This window comes from Bufo gargarizans, chromosome 5, assembly GCF_014858855.1.
Source record: "Bufo gargarizans isolate SCDJY-AF-19 chromosome 5, ASM1485885v1, whole genome shotgun sequence".
NCBI lineage: Eukaryota > Metazoa > Chordata > Amphibia > Anura > Bufonidae > Bufo > Bufo gargarizans.
This window is the reverse complement of record NC_058084.1, coordinates 302,078,359-302,096,578: the sequence shown is the minus strand read 5'-3', so window position 1 is coordinate 302,096,578 and position 18,220 is coordinate 302,078,359. Positions and strand designations below refer to the sequence as shown.

At 39.7% G+C, this 18,220-nt stretch overlaps 1 protein-coding gene across 4 annotated transcripts in view; it reads right to left on the bottom strand.

The window, feature by feature from the left end:
- The window catches only part of LOC122938642 (cadherin-6-like), a 361,198-nt gene that overhangs the window by 13,542 nt on the left and 329,436 nt on the right, over window positions 1-18,220 (bottom strand). For all 4 annotated transcript variants that reach the window (XM_044294304.1, XM_044294305.1, XM_044294306.1 and 1 more), the window contains 2 exons: window positions 3,940-4,057; window positions 404-655 (listed from right to left, as the gene is read on the bottom strand). In XM_044294304.1, coding sequence (XP_044150239.1) covers window positions 404-655; window positions 3,940-4,057 — 370 coding nt within the window. The remainder of the gene's footprint in view (window positions 1-403; window positions 656-3,939; window positions 4,058-18,220) is intronic.

Here is an 18,220-nt window from a genome sequence, read left to right as displayed (position 1 = left end):
TAGAACATGTCCTATTCTTGCGGACAAGAATAGGCAGTTCTATGGGGGTGCTGGCCGGGTGTATTGCGGATCCGCAATACACTACGGATGTGTGAATGGACCCTAAGCCTACTTCCACAGAAGATATGTGGAACAACCTCACTGCTAATGCTAAATTCCTTAAAAACTGTGTGTAAGTGTACCTAGAAGAATAAATTCTGTTTTCAAGGATGGTCACACCAAATATTGATTTAGATTTCACATTTCCCACTGCCCACAATTCCAGGGTCCATCAGTGTGAGTGTGTTGGTTCAACCTCTGCTTTTCTACATTGAAAAGGTTTCTCAATGGGGAGCATCTGTCTATTATTTAAGAATTTTCTGATGGGTATTTCAGTTCTGTAAACTCATTTAATATTACTTACCTAGCAGTATAATTATGCAGAGAAGAATGGCAATCAGCGCTCCTGTGCTCAAACCAGTGGGATGACTTAGAGCCTCAGCGGTACAAGACTGCATGTTACCCTTGTGGTCACAGGCACAAACACGAATAGTCAGAGTACCAGTACTACTCTGTACGGGAAACCCATAATCTGAAATCACCACTGGCAGTAAGTAAGTATTCATCTCATGGCGGCTATATCCGTTTCTCTGTGTATAGATGCTAGCAGTGTTATCTGAAAGGTAAACAATATGAACATATTATAATAATGTCATTTTGTAGATAAAAAGAGAGTACAATTAGGTAACATATTTGAACCAACTATATATATTACACACCATAAGCTGTAAAGAAAATTGGACGAAAACCTAAAGTGTAACTGCCGTTCTATTTTTTATTTGTGTAATGTATGGGGACAGTGATACTGACCATTTTTGTAATATACTTTAATTACTGAAATCATACATTTCGATTAGAAAAATAGCTATAAAGTGGCCCATTTGAGCCCTATACATTACTCAAAAATAGAATGGCAGTTACCCTTTAAATGTGGTAACAAGTGGAGCAAAACTTGTCCTTATAAAGTCCCAAGCCTGGTGAACTGTAGTACAACACCTGTAGTGTATGTTATAGGATGCACCAAATGCCAACTTCCATACATTGATTGTACAACTCGTCCTTTAAAGGGGTTATCGAGGAATTTATACTGATGGTCTATTGTCTGGATAGGTCAGACCAGTGGGGGTCCGACACTCAGGACCTGTCTGATCAGCTCTTACAAGAGTCCGGCACTTCGTGACCTCTTCCTAGGTCATGTGGAATCACCATACATCGGTCACATGGCCTAGTTGTAGTTTAGCCCCATTCAAGTCAATGGGCTTTAGCTGCAATACCAAGCAATATCACTTTACGATGTACGGCGCTTTGCTCAGAAAGCTGGTGGGAGCCTGCAGCGCTCATCAGAGCTCTGGTGAGTGCTGCGGTACCCGGAAAATCTGATCGGCGGGGATGCCAGACTCAGTCCCTCATCAATGTGACAATGATGACCTATCCCAGGGCTGGCCAACCTGCGGCTCTCCAGCTGTTGCAAAACTACAACTCCCAGCATGCCTAGACTGCTTACAGCTATCAGCCTACAGCAGGGCATGGTGGGAAATGTAGTTTTACAACAGCTGGAGAGCCGCAGGTTGGCCAGCCCTGACCTATTCTGAAGATAGGTCATCATTACCAACTCCTGGATAACCCATTTGAGAAATAGAATAGCTGAGAATATATTAGGTATTAGTAATCCAGATGGAAACAATATATCTGGTGTTTCTAGATGCTTTGCATATAATCACAATAAAGACACAAGTCATTTGAAGATAAGGTGTTTGGAAATGGTTAACAAGCCCAAACGTGGAAGTAATTGTGGTAGAGCTGGGTTAAAGGGAATCCAACTGTTTGCAAACACATAGCTGTGGTTCCCCTGATTAAAACTGGTTTTCTTTTGTTGATCTGAGGCCCCATTCTCGAGTTATACTTTTTCTTAATATGCAAATTAGGCTTTTATAGCAATGAGGGCATCATCATTGCTTTTGTTGCACCCAAGCTCCACTTATTTCTGTGGCCGTTCCCTCACTCGCTGCTTTGCGACTGCCTGGCCCTGTCAATCAAAAGAGCCAGGGACGGGCTGGCCACAGAAATGGGTAGAATTTCGGCGCAACAAGAGCAATGGTGAAGCTCTCATTGCACCAAACGCCTATACAAGCAATTTGATAGGGAGTTTGCTGGTGAAAGATGCCCTTTACAGTGAGAATCTTTTTGGATAATAGCCATTGATACGTGTTTTCCGAGTGATTTAAACTGTGCCCTTCTCTTATAACTTGTAGCTTGTAAGCCCTTGTGGGCAGGGTTCTCTCTCCTTCTGTTCCAGTTTGTAACTCATCTTGTTCATGCTTATTGCAATTGTTTTGTATTTTGTATGTATACCCCTTTTCATATGTACAGCGCCATGGAATGAATGGCGCTTTAATAATAAATAATGATAATTAAATACTTTCCTGCGTTTTTCATGCAGCCCTGGCTCCATAGAAGTTAATGGGGCTTCAGGGAAAAACACATTGCATCCGGATGCAATGCATTTTTCACTGATGGTTGCTAGGAGATGTTGTTTGTAAACCTTCAGTTTTTTTCACGTGTGTGAAAAACGCATTAAAATCAATTGTACCCAAGAGGAAAAAATTGAACAACTGAACGCAATCACAGACAAAACTGACTGAACTTGCTTGCAAAATGGTGCGAGTTTCACTGAACGCATCCTGAGCCAAGCCGTATCGTCATGTTTTTGGCCCGGATAAGATGCGGGTGCGGTGAGGGAAAATGCATGATTTTTTAGCGTGAGTGCAAAACATTGTAATGCGTTTTGCACACGCGTGAGAAAAATCGGCATGTTTGGTACTCAAACCCGAACTTCTTCACAGAAGTTCGGGTTTGGGTTAGGTGTTGTGTAGATTTTATTATTTTCCCTTATAACATGGTTATAAGGGAAAATAATAGCATTCTTCATACAGAATGCATAGTACAATAGGGCTGGAGGGGTTAAAAAAAAATAAAAAAATAATTTAACTCACCTTAATCCACTTGCTCACGCAGCCTGGCTTCTCTTCTGTCTTCTTCCTTGATGAATAGGACTTTTGATGACGTCACTGTGCTCATCACACGGTCCATCACATGGTCTTTTACCATGGTGATGGATCATGTGATGGACCATGTGATTAGCGCAGTTATGTCACCACAGGTCCTTTTCCTGTGCACAGCAAAGATGGGACAGAAGAGAAGCCGGGCTGCGCAAGCAAGGTGAGTAAAAAATGTTTTAATTTTTTTTAACCCCTCCAGCCCTATTGTACTATGCATTCTGTATTAAGAATGGTATTATTTTCTCTTATAACCATGTTATAAGGGAAAATAATAAAGATCGGGTCCCCATCCCGATCGTCTCCTAGCAACCGTGCGTGAAAATCGCACCGCATCCGCACTTGCTTGAGGATGCTTGCGATTTTCACGCAGCCCCAATCACTTCTATGGGGCCTGCGTTGCGTGGAAAACGCACAAAGAGGAGCATGCTGCGATTTTTTACGCAATGCACAAGTGATGCGTGAAAATCACCGCTCATGTGCACAGCCCCATAGAAATGAATGGGTCCGGATTTAGTGCGGGTTCACCTCACGCATTTCACCCGCATGGAAATCTCGCCCGTGTAAAAGGGGCCTAAGTGTTTATGAACTGTCAGTAGTTCAGAGATAAGGACTATAATATTTTCCAGGAATTAACAAAGCCTATCATTTTAGAAGTGCTGGACAATCCCTTATTTCTTGGAATATTGCCTCAGGCAGCCAACCCTGAATGTTCTTGCACTGGAAAATCAGTAAGGGTTTCCTGTAAGTAGGGTGAGTGATTCTTTAACGAGAAAATCAGGACTTTGCACATACATTTACACAGACGCATACACACATACAGTCCACATGTACATCTAATTACCTCTGTTGTCTCTGACTGTAAAGTTTGTACCGTGTACTGCTGGATTAGCTACTGCATATGAAAACTGAAGTCCACTATAAGAATCATCCTTATCAATTGCACTGACAGTGTGTATTATCTGTAAGAAAATGAAATGGCATAGGTGAAGGGAATATTAGGTAATATAAACAATAAAAATCATGATATAGCGTTCTGTTACTATTCGATCGCCATGTGCTGGGGCAATGGCTGCAGGGCTGACCGTATACTTACTCCTTGTCCATGAACACAGCATATACACAAATATTTGATGGATGAGAAGTGAATAAACTTCGCCCATTCTGCAGCCAAGGCCATTAAGACATGAATTACGATACAAGAGGAGATTAGATTGCAGTTTCATTTGTGTTGAACCTTTTCAAACTATGACATGTATATTCAACCCAAAGCACATAAAGATTCTGGAGACAATTAGAAACATATAAAACACTGAAGAGAATAATACTCAATTCATAAGCATTGAGTTCTAGTGAAATACTGTGGATGTGACAAGCTAGTTAGCTTCTTGTAGGAGACTGGCCACCAGGAAGCTTGCTAATATGTAAGGTTATATATCCTCAAGACTGATGAAGGCAGTAAGTGCCAATGAAAGAATGAATCATTGTTATATAATGGTAATATTTTATCATTACAGAATATACGCACACTTCTAAGACTAAAGTGACATGTATGGAGGTACTGTATAGCAAGTGTTGCATAGGGGTTTTTATTTAGAGAAAAAAAAAAGTTAACAAAGAATAAGACTTAAAGGGCCAGATATGTAGAAGGCTACCATATATAATATATGAAAGTAAATTGAAATGCACTACAGTTATTTGAAAATTAAAGCAACATTGTCATACGCTCTATACTACTAATTGCAATTTCTTCCAGCACACAGTCCCAAAGAGATGGAAGGGGATACAGCGCTTTCTGGTTCTGTCACATGGTCAAGATCTCTTCCAGTCTGAAAGGTACCATGACTCCTCAGAAAGAAGAGCCCCAGACCGAATCACAATCGTCTTTGTCAGAGATGCTAATTGGCTGAAAACGATCACGTGATATCTCATGTGCTCCCCTAAAAGGGATTCTCCAAGAATTATTTAAAATGGCCACCAACAAACCAAGGTAGAATGTAATTAGTGCAGTGAGCCCCTGAGTAGCCTGAGCAGAGGGTGGGAGTGGTAGTGGCCCTGATGATAATGTTTCACAGTGTACTCCCTCAGGTCATCGCTCCCTGTGGTCGGTGCAGTGAAGGAGGGGCACCGTGTGTTCCCTTGGCATAGTCCTTGTACCTGTGGGCTCCCTACATGATGGTAATTCAGGAGTGCCCATGGCGTTAATGTGCATGTGGATGCTAGGCAGGGCACATGATGGAAATTCAATGGCAAGCATGTGGTGTTAAGAGAGTCGGAGACCAGGCCAGATGAGACTTAACAAGAGTCTCTCTTTACTGTATAAATAAATGAGGGGGCACACTCAAGAGGGAAACACTGACTGGATGTATCAAGTTATTTAATATGTTCAAAATATATTAAAAACAAACCCTTAAAATACACATAAAACATACATCAAATGATAAAATATGTGATATGCAGCATTAGCAAATAGAAACAATATCTCCTTTGAGGTTAATATAGCAGCCGACACACTGCTGTGTGTGTAAAGGGACAAACACAATGGTAACAGCAGTGTCCAAATTCCAATTGGGATGAATGTAGCAATTCTATAATAGATAATGTTCCAATTTAGATGGTATGGTATGGACGTCAGAATCAACAACTCTATGTATAGATAATGCTCCAATTAGAACATATGATGTGAATGTCAGGGTCGACAGCTCAAATGTCCCGTACCTTTCCACAAATGAGGCACTATACCACTTGGGGTAATGATTACGCGACTTATATGGGGCGCAGATTTTATGCCAGTGTCCGGTACTCAGGATATGTAGAGATGCGTGTAGCAACCTCCAAGTTACTCACAGTTTCTAGCCGCTGTAGTGTTCCAGTCTCCCCCTTCCTTGCTGCGTGACTGCAGCGTTGATCTCCCAGATAGCCGTGGCGTCCCACGTGACCTGGTCTTTTGGGTTCCGGGTTGACGCTTGTATGACGTCACTACTATGCGGCAGTAGCTTTCCGGCGGTAACTTTGATTGTGGAGGTGAATCGTTGAATCGCTGGACTTTCGAAAGTATGCTAGTATATAGCTGTTGTTCTCCGCTTGGAATCCACGCACTCTGAATTGCCAGACGCGTTTCAGGGTCTTGCACCCCTTCCTCAGTGGCCACCGAGTGAGTGGATTCTCACTCCTTATGTATGGTGTTGTCCCACCCATCATTAAGCTCTCTAGTGCTTGTTCAAATATGTGGGATGGATTTCATTGCTGCTTTTCATATTATGATTCAAAGTAAAACATTAAAATAACACTAAAATTCATAAATATTGTACCCAAATATTCACTATATAGTACTACTTGTAAAAACAGCTTTGTGGATAAACTACAAAATCAATTATAAAAGAACCGCATAAAAAACGCATCAGTGTGAATTGCGTCTTATATGCGGTTTTTATCCAGCATTGTAAAAACAGCTATGTGGATAAACTGCAAGGTCAATTTTAGGAAAACCGCATGAGAACCGCATCAGTGTGAATTGTGTTCTATATGCGGTTTTTGTCCAAAAGGGACAAAGATACTCTTTACCTAAATGTATAGTTGTTTGATGTAATTTTTGTGTTTTTGTACTTTGCTCATTGTATTTTTTGGGGTATTTGTATGGTGGAGTTTGTTGAGTATAGGGGGCCTTCCAGTGGGGAGGGGAAATCACAGCGTCAAACAATTGACAAACTGTGATGTCCCATCTCCACCGGACGGCCCCCCAATGCTTACAGGAATCCAAATATCTCCATCTCCGCATTAAGTCCCCTTGGGATGATGGTATCATACTCAAAAATTCTGCGGGATTCCTGTCTCGACATATGAGCAATGTGATTTCCTCCTCTCCACATTTTCTTAACTCTTTCTATAGCGGTGAATTTGAGGCTGGTCGGATCACAATTATGTTGAATTTTAAAATGCTTCGATAGGGAATGTGTTTCTAAGCCTTTCTTTATATTTGCCACATGTTCAGCTACCCTTTTTTTGAGTGTCCTTTTGGTTCTACCTATGTACTGTTTCTTACATCCACATTCCAGCAGATAGATAACATCGGTAGAGTCACAGGTCAGGCATTCCTGTATTTCTACACTAAATGTGTTTACTGTGGATGTTACCTTTGTTGTTTTTTTAGGGAAGCTAGTAATTTTACAATTAGTACATCTCCCACATTTAAAAAATCCATTAGTTGTCAACCAATTCTTTTTTTGTAGTTTTTGTTGTTGATTATCCTTCTTGGCTATTATAGTTGGGGCTATTTTGCCTGCCAAATTATTCGCCCTTGTGTACGTTATTTTTGGTACATCGCTCAATAGTGGGCCAATTAGCTTATCATTTAGTAAGTGATCCCAATGCTTTCGGATACTTCTTTCTATCACTTTATGTTGAGAACTAAATGGAAGGATAATTCTTATTATCTCATCTCGTGATTGTGGCAAACCTGTCTCAAAGAAGCTTTTCCTTTCCATCTTTCTTACTTTCTCCAGTGATTTGTCTATAATTTGTACTGGATAGTCCCTTTCTAGGAATTGTTGTTTCAAGCCAGCTGCCTCTTCATCAAACTTGCTATCCACTGTACAGTTGCGCTTTAGTCTGCGGAACTGACTAGTTGGTATGTTAGTCAGCCATCGCGGAAGATGGCAACTAGCAAATCTGATGAAGCTATTCTTGGCCACTGGCTTGAAAAACGTATTGCATTGTAACTGGTTATCTCTAATCCAGATTTCCAAATCTAGAAACTCAACTTTTTCTTTACTGGTAATTGGACTGAATACAAGGTTTTTATCATTTTTATTGATATCACTGAGAAATGAATTGAGGGACTCTGTTGTATTGCACCAAACGAACAGGATATCATCAATGTATCGCCGCCACAGCACCAGATCCGTCCCCAGCCTGGGCAAGATGTGTTCTTTTTCCCATTGAGCCAAAAAAAGATTGGCATAGCTGGGGGCGAATCTGGTGCCCATGGCGGTACCGGTACACTGCAGGTAGAACTCCTGCTCAAACGCAAAATAGTTGTGAGTTAGGATATAATTTACTCCATCTAACAGGAACTGTAATTGTTCCGCAGAGAGCCCATCATCTCCTGACAGCTGCTCGTATAGTGCTTGTATCCCACTTGTATGTTCAATAACTGTATAGAGAGATCCAACGTCCAGTGTCCCCAAGATCCATCCATCTACCCAACTGACTTCTTCCAATATCTTAATAATGTCAGTGGTGTCCCGGATGTACGATGGCACCCGTTTGACATAAGGTTGCAGCCATTGATCAATATATTTGGATAGATTGCATGATATAGATTGAATGCCCGATACAATCGGACGACCTGGAGGTGCTTCCAGGTTTTTGTGGATCTTGGGGACACAGTAGAACATTGGAACCCTCCTCTCAGTGTCCAAAATAAACTTGGATTCCTGATCAGAAAGGAAATTGGCCTCAACCCCCCTTATGCAGAAATTTTGTAAGATGCTATAGTATTCTTGTGTTGGGTCTCCTTTTAGTTTTTGATAGGTGCTTCCAGATCTTAATTGTCTATAGCATTCTTCTGTATAGTCCTTTGTGTTCAATATCACAATGGCCCCGCCTTTATCTGCGGGCCTAATGATAATGTTGTTTGTTTCTTGTAGGGATTTGATGGCTTTGATTTCTTCCCTGTTGAGATTTGGATTTACCCTGCGACTTTTAATTCTTCTTAAATCACGTTCTACATTGTTCTTAAATGTGGCCATTTCTTTACTAATTTCCTGCCTGGGATATTTCTTTGATCTAACCTTTAGATCTGTATGTGGATATTGCTTTGTATTGCTTCCCATATCTATCTCCCTATTAATAGGATTTTTTAGGAAATATTTTTTGAGACATAGGCGTCTGATGAATTTCTCCACTCCTATGTATGTAGCAAATTTATCCATAGGATTAGTGGGAGCAAATTTCAAACCTTTGTTAAGAAGCTGCACTTGGCTTTCTGTAAGTGTGGTATCACTAATATTTATTATGTTATTAATTGGCGTTTTTATTTCTTGTGTTTTCGTCTTTTGTGCATGTCGTCCTCTACGTATTCTTCGTTGTGATTGTGTTTTTGTGACCTGTTTACTCCTGATGTGTATTGGTGTGTTGTGTCCTGATAGTGTCTGTGCTCCTGTCTGTGTGTCTGGTAATATCCTCTGTTCTGTGTATGTTCCCTCGGACGATCCCTCAAATTGTAATCGTGAGCATAACTCTGTGTTATATAATTGTGTTTCTGTGTCTCTTGGCGTGTTGGAGTGGGAGTTCGTGTATTTCTTATTCGTGCTTTGTGATGTGGGGGTGTAAAGTCTAAAAAATGTGGTGTTGCTAGTGCCTCATATCTATTTGATGTTTTGACATTTTCCATTTGTCCCTGTGTATTCGTGTGTTCTACCTCCCGTCCATAAATTTCTGTGGTTTCTTTCTTTTCCATATTGTGTAGTTTTTTGGATTTTTTACCTATTATTTCTCTTTCTAATGCATCTAAATTTTTACAGATTCTTTCGTGCCACTTCTGGACTACCTCAGTATTTGGAAACATTTCTATTTCTTTTTTTAGAGTATCTATTTGTCCTGTCATTTCCTCTGTCATTTTTATTCTTCTTTTAATGATCATTTGGATAAGGGCTCCAGATTGTATTTTTAGGAATCCATCCCATTCCTTTCTGAACTCATCATTCATCAAATCAGATGCAGGTGTCTTGGTCAGTGTTAGACCCTTAGGGATGAAACCCCTATCCAAATATTGCGTCAGGGATCTAATTTCCCACTTGTTACGCAATTGACGTTGCAGAATCCTCTCCAAAGCTTTAAAAACATCATCCATAGATCTTGTTATCTGTACTGAAGCTTCACCTTCCAGATTAAAGGAAAAGGCTTCAATTCTTTTATATTTGTTATCTAAGTGTTCCCAAATGTCCATATCAGAACTGGAGGAGCTCAGCTGTTTGAGGGTATTGGAATAAATGTAAAAAATGGAATACAGCGGCTCACCCCTGTTTTGTATGGATAGGTGCTCACCCTCAGGTCCTACCCTCAGGACCAGTGAAAGAGATTGTACCGTATAAATAAATGAGGGGGCACACTCAAGAGGGAAACACTGACTGGATGTATCAAGTTATTTAATATGTTCAAAATATATTAAAAACAAACCCTTAAAATACACATAAAACATACATCAAATGATAAAATATGTGATATGCAGCATTAGCAAATAGAAACAATATCTCCTTTGAGGTTAATATAGCAGCCGACACACTGCTGTGTGTGTAAAGGGACAAACACAATGGTAACAGCAGTGTCCAAATTCCAATTGGGATGAATGTAGCAATTCTATAATAGATAATGTTCCAATTTAGATGGTATGGTATGGACGTCAGAATCAACAACTCTATGTTTGAGCAGGAGTTCTACCTGCAGTGTACCGGTACCGCCATGGGCACCAGATTCGCCCCCAGCTATGCCAATCTTTTTTTGGCTCAATGGGAAAAAGAACACATCTTGCCCAGGCTGGGGACGGATCTGGTGCTGTGGCGGCGATACATTGATGATATCCTGTTCGTTTGGTGCAATACAACAGAGTCCCTCAATTCATTTCTCAGTGATATCAATAAAAATGATAAAAACCTTGTATTCAGTCCAATTACCAGTAAAGAAAAAGTTGAGTTTCTAGATTTGGAAATCTGGATTAGAGATAACCAGTTACAATGCAATACGTTTTTCAAGCCAGTGGCCAAGAATAGCTTCATCAGATTTGCTAGTTGCCATCTTCCGCGATGGCTGACTAACATACCAACTAGTCAGTTCCGCAGACTAAAGCGCAACTGTACAGTGGATAGCAAGTTTGATGAAGAGGCAGCTGGCTTGAAACAACAATTCCTAGAAAGGGACTATCCAGTACAAATTATAGACAAATCACTGGAGAAAGTAAGAAAGATGGAAAGGAAAAGCTTCTTTGAGACAGGTTTGCCACAATCACGAGATGAGATAATAAGAATTATCCTTCCATTTAGTTCTCAACATAAAGTGATAGAAAGAAGTATCCGAAAGCATTGGGATCACTTACTAAATGATAAGCTAATTGGCCCACTATTGAGCGATGTACCAAAAATAACGTACACAAGGGCGAATAATTTGGCAGGCAAAATAGCCCCAACTATAATAGCCAAGAAGGATAATCAACAACAAAAACTACAAAAAAAGAATTGGTTGACAACTAATGGATTTTTTAAATGTGGGAGATGTACTAATTGTAAAATTACTAGCTTCCCTAAAAAAACAACAAAGGTAACATCCACAGTAAACACATTTAGTGTAGAAATACAGGAATGCCTGACCTGTGACTCTACCGATGTTATCTATCTGCTGGAATGTGGATGTAAGAAACAGTACATAGGTAGAACCAAAAGGACACTCAAAAAAAGGGTAGCTGAACATGTGGCAAATATAAAGAAAGGCTTAGAAACACATTCCCTATCGAAGCATTTTAAAATTCAACATAATTGTGATCCGACCAGCCTCAAATTCACCGCTATAGAAAGAGTTAAGAAAATGTGGAGAGGAGGAAATCACATTGCTCATATGTCGAGACAGGAATCCCGCAGAATTTTTGAGTATGATACCATCATCCCAAGGGGACTTAATGCGGAGATGGAGATATTTGGATTCCTGTAAGCATTGGGGGGCCGTCCGGTGGAGATGGGACATCACAGTTTGTCAATTGTTTGACGCTGTGATTTCCCCTCCCCACTGGAAGGCCCCCTATACTCAACAAACTCCACCATACAAATACCCCAAAAAATACAATGAGCAAAGTACAAAAACACAAAAATTACATCAAACAACTATACATTTAGGTAAAGAGTATCTTTGTCCCTTTTGGACAAAAACCGCATATAGAACACAATTCACACTGATGCGGTTCTCATGCGGTTTTCCTAAAATTGACCTTGCAGTTTATCCACATAGCTGTTTTTACAATGCTGGATAAAAACCGCATATAAGACGCAATTCACACTGATGCGTTTTTTATGCGGTTCTTTTATAATTGATTTTGTAGTTTATCCACAAAGCTGTTTTTACAAGTAGTACTATATAGTGAATATTTGGGTACAATATTTATGAATTTTAGTGTTATTTTAATGTTTTACTTTGAATCATAATATGAAAAGCAGCAATGAAATCCATCCCACATATTTGAACAAGCACTAGAGAGCTTAATGATGGGTGGGACAACACCATACATAAGGAGTGAGAATCCACTCACTCGGTGGCCACTGAGGAAGGGGTGCAAGACCCTGAAACGCGTCTGGCAATTCAGAGTGCGTGGATTCCAAGCGGAGAACAACAGCTATATACTAGCATACTTTCGAAAGTCCAGCGATTCAACGATTCACCTCCACAATCAAAGTTACCGCCGGAAAGCTACTGCCGCATAGTAGTGACGTCATACAAGCGTCAACCCGGAACCCAAAAGACCAGGTCACGTGGGACGCCACGGCTATCTGGGAGATCAACGCTGCAGTCACGCAGCAAGGAAGGGGGAGACTGGAACACTACAGCGGCTAGAAACTGTGAGTAACTTGGAGGTTGCTACACGCATCTCTACATATCCTGAGTACCGGACACTGGCATAAAATCTGCGCCCCATATAAGTCGCGTAATCATTACCCCAAGTGGTATAGTGCCTCATTTGTGGAAAGGTACGGGACATTTGAGCTGTCGACCCTGACATTCACATCATATGTTCTAATTGGAGCATTATCTATACATAGAGTTGTTGATTCTGACGTCCATACCATACCATCTAAATTGGAACATTATCTATTATAGAATTGCTACATTCATCCCAATTGGAATTTGGACACTGCTGTTACCATTGTGTTTGTCCCTTTACACACACAGCAGTGTGTCGGCTGCTATATTAACCTCAAAGGAGATATTGTTTCTATTTGCTAATGCTGCATATCACATATTTTATCATTTGATGTATGTTTTATGTGTATTTTAAGGGTTTGTTTTTAATATATTTTGAACATATTAAATAACTTGATACATCCAGTCAGTGTTTCCCTCTTGAGTGTGCCCCCTCATTTATTTATACGGTACAATCTCTTTCACTGGTCCTGAGGGTAGGACCTGAGGGTGAGCACCTATCCATACAAAACAGGGGTGAGCCGCTGTATTCCATTTTTTACATTCTCTCTTTACTGTATGCAGGACTGAAGTTGTAATCCGTCCAGCAGTAGTTTGTATACAATGCCTCCTCCCAGATGTCCCAGCATGAGCCAAGCAGATGACAGCATTGGCCCTCATATTTCTCTGGCTTAAATATCTGCTATATGGATCTCTGGCTAATAGCTGTGCTCTGGTAACCGTGTCGTAATGTAAGGAATTCTGCTTTACAATGCATAGTAATGATGTGATCCTGCCTACAATATGCCATCCTGGCACCTCACTGCTAACTACTGTTATATAATAGTAATGATTTGATCCTGTGTGCGATATACTGTCATGGCTGAGCAGCTTAACAGGAACGCTAGACAGTGCTAGTTGAAGCAAGGCTTCATTCCTCTCACAACCTCCTCCACCCACACAGCTCTGTAGCTGGAGGCAACCTATCCTATTTAGATTCTAGGATGGGTTGCTGGCGGCCATTTTAAATAATTTCCAGAGAACACCTTTAAAGGCACTAAATCGATGGGTTTAGTATGACTCTATTAATATATTATTTTAGTGCCTGTTCTGTGTTCTGTTCAGTCAGATCACAGGGACATACAGAGTTTGGCTCTATATCACGATCACATCTATGTGCACAGAACTATCATTATACAAGCTTCTTAGGATGTTGTAGATCTTGATGTAGACATTGATTTGGATCCTCAGAACATACAAGACCACAGGAAAAGAAGATGAAGTCCTGAGGATACAGGAGCAGTGGAGCGTCATTGGATCTATAACTTCAAGCTTAAAACGAAAAGAAATAGGCTAATAAAAATTTTCTTCACATTTCTCATCTGAAGGGCCTTTTATATATTACTACTAGCAGATGTCTAGGATTTTGATACTCATGGCCCATCCTCAGGATAGGTCATCGATATTTGATTGGTGGAGTTCCAACTCTAAACACCATTGCTGATCAGCTGTTTGAAGAGGCTGCAACACTCTGGTGAGTGCCTTGGCCTCCTCACAGCTTACCAAGTACATTGCTGTAAATTGCTCAAGCCCGTTCAATTGCATGTGACATCACTGGTCTAGGAAAAAGTTATCACTGGAGTGCCTGGAGAACCCATTTAAATATCTAATTCCTTATTCATGTTTGAAGTTAAAGACCTCCTGTCACTTTTTTGCCCCCCAGCCAACACTTTGTGTCCCTGCAATCTAGTGGCTTACTTTTATCATAAACTCTCATTTCCTTAACTATGCTAGAAAAATAAGTACTCAATTTTGATTACCTGTTCTAAAGCTCAAGGACCTTTTCATTGATGCAATCTGACACACTAAATGCTGTCTTGTCACTTTATACCTTTACCTTTAACTAGCGATAAATAATACAGAAGAACATAAAGTAAAACATGTATGCCGAAACACACCAGGGGACATTACAGTGAATCTGTCACCTCCTGCAAACCATTTTAAGTAGTACTACATGAATAGTACCATCCCCACTGACTCCAGATCAATAATTTATACAGATGTAGCAATAATTATTTTGATTCTTAACAATTTAAAATAATTGGTTACTTTGTGGCTACTGTTGACCAAGGTGTATGTAAGATGACTATATGGCACTTAGTAATATAGCCTTTGTTGAAATTCTGCACCATTTTCTATATTTCATAAGATATGCCCCTTTGTTTGCCAAGTCTTTGGTGCTATCCACACAGAGGTCTTGTCCATAAAATGGCTGCTGATGGAGGGTCACGTGACCAGGCAAATCACCTCCATGTGTTGTCTTCCCTGTTCAGATACCTGCACCTTCCATCTGCACTTGTACTGACATCACATGGAGGGGTCACATGACCCTCCATCTGCAACCATCTTAAGGACAGGACCTCTATGTGGACAGCACAAAAGATTTGCCTAACAACGGGACATGGCTTATGAAATATAGCACACAGCACAGAATATCAACACAGGCTATATCAGTAAGTGGCATATAGTGATCTTACATACACAATGGTCACAAGTAGCCAGAAAGTGGCCAACCCCTTTAAGTAAACAATAGCAATAAACTTTTTATTGACTTTTTGAATGCCTTTCAAATGGCTTTTGCGATGTGATTATGCACCATGATATGATATCAATTTCATGTTTAGAACTGCTCCATCTGTATGTCGATACTCACAAACATTCTCTTACTATGTACCCACAAACTGACCCTGGAAACCATTAATAGGGCTTGCAGTAGGTGACAGAATGCTTTTAACCACTTAATGACCAATTACGTACTGTGTGACACCAGCATGTAAACGGATGTCATGGACAGCAGAGCTGTCCGGGCACCTGGCAGGGATCAATCAGTGTGGTCCCTGCCTTTGAATTGCTGTGATTGGTCACATAGTTCAGCAGCGCAGCTCCAATTTCCTCAGTGAGTGTTAAGAAGATCAAGGCTGCGCTGCTGTGTTGATCAACCCCCTTTACCACTCCCATTGGGCTGCTGCTCTGCTGTGGCAGTGTCCTAATGGTTACCATGGCAACTGGACGCCTTACACAGGCATCCAGGCTTGCCATGGTATGTTAGCCTGACAGGGTCCTGCCAGGGGCAGGAGCCTGATTAGGCTTACTGTGCATGAAAATACACTGCAGTACACTATACAGTAAAAAAAAGTTTAAAAATAAAAAGTAAAAAAGTAAAAAAAAAAACCAATATAATATTTTCCCATATACGCACATTTATAATTGGGTAAAAATGAAGAAAAGAAAATACCCTAAACGTTTGGTATAGCCGCATCTATAACAACCAGCTCTATAAAAATATCATTTTTTTTTGTCACCTACCATCACAAAAAGTGCAACACCAAGTGATCAAAAGGGTGTATGCCGCCCACAATAGTACCAATCAAACCGTCGCCTCATTTTGCAAAAAATAAGACCCTACCTAAGACAATCGGGCAAAAAATAAAAAAGCTATGGCTCTCAGACTATGGAGACACTAAAACATATTTTTCTGGTTTCAAAAATGCTATTATTGTGTAAAAATTTTATAAATAAGAAAAAGTATACATATTAGGTATTGCCACGACCGTACCGACCTGCTTTTGCTTTATAAAAATATCACATGACCTAACCCCTTAGGTTGAATGCCGTAAAAATAATCAAAAACTGTGCCAAAATTAAAAAAATTTTGGTCACCTTGCCCCAAAAAGTGTAATAATGAATGATCAAAAAATCGTATGTACCCAAGAATGGTACCAAGAAAAACAGCAGAAAAATTAAAAAATATGATGTTCAGAAAATGGAGACACAAAAACTTTTTTTTTTTCAAAAATGCTTTATTATATAAAACTGAAACAAACAAACAAAGAAAGTAGACATATTTGATATCATTGCATCTGTAACAACCTGCTCTATAAAAATAGCACATAATCTAACCTGTCAGATGAACATTGGGATCATTCATGGGGGGTTTCTACTATGTAAGCCCCGCAAAGTGATTTCAGACCTGAACTGGTACTTAAAAAGTGGGTTTTGGAACTTTTCTTAAAAATGTTAAGAATTGCTTCTAAAAAGACTTCTAATGTCCCCAAAAAATAAAATGACATTTACAAAATGATCCCAACATAAAGTTGACATATGGGGAATGTGAAGCAATAATTATTTTATGAAGTATCACTTTCTGTTTTAAAAGCAGAGAAATTTGGTAAATTTGGGATTTTTTCATAAATAAAGGTGAAATATATTGACTCAAATTTATGAATGTCATGAAGTACAATGTGTCATGAGAAAGTCTCAGAATGACTTGGATAGGTTAAAGTGTTCCAAAGTTCTTACCACATAAAGTGATACATGTCAGATTTTCAAAAATAAGCCTGGTCATGAAGGTGCAAAATGGCCTGGTCATTAAGGGGTTAATATACACATTTATGTAGTTCTTCAGATATGCAAACCTGCAGGGGTCTATTATTGCTCAATGTACAATGTTTTATCAGTTATGTATGAACGCCATCTTGTAAATCATGTGTGGAGCACATCATTATTTGTGCTAAGTCACTAATTTATCACTTAATTTACCAAATGCACTTGACTTGTGATTACTCACACATAAGTGTAACAATATAAAAGGTATAATAGAATAAACATGCCAGAATACAGATAAGGCTTTGTGTAGAAGGATAAAAAGTTGTGAAAGTTTTATTGGAATCTACAGGACTCGTATAATTATTCAAAAAATCACTGGATTTTCAGCAGGACCAATAGCTCCTGACTCTCCCCCGACAGATGACATCGGACCAGAGAAGGATTGGGGGATTTTTTTGGCCTAATAATTTTGTTTTTCTGGCAGCAGCTTACTTCACTCTCTCCCCACCGAACCAAGATATAGCTGTTGGCCAAAAAAAACTACTGAAGGTGCATGGGCACCTTTGGTATCCATTTAACTGGATCAAAGGTCTAACATTTCAAGTACTCTATCTCTTGCCATCCATCTATCTATCTATCTATCTATCTCCTGCTAACTATCTAAAAATCTACTAGTAAAAGTATGAAAGTAAGTTCCAATATAGGGCTATGTAGTGAGATGGTAATTGACTAAATGGGTTCTTAGAACCAACTATTAGCGTGTCCACCTGCAAGTAAAGGAATACTTAACCCTGCACTGTACTAATGTACAATAAAATTCAACAAGGCCTAACATGTCATTTTCTTCTATTACAGTAATTAACATAATTGTCACTCATCATCATAATGTACACGTCTTCAGAACTATGCCACTCTTGCCAGTACAGGTGTTATTTCAAATCTGTAGCTGTTCGTCTTTTAATACATGTAGTGGGAAAATATGCTCTTTTAATTAAAACCAATAGATAAACAAAATCTTCTGGAAAAAATTTCACTCTATGAAAACTTTTTGAACTTGCAATAGTTGTAAAAATGTACTG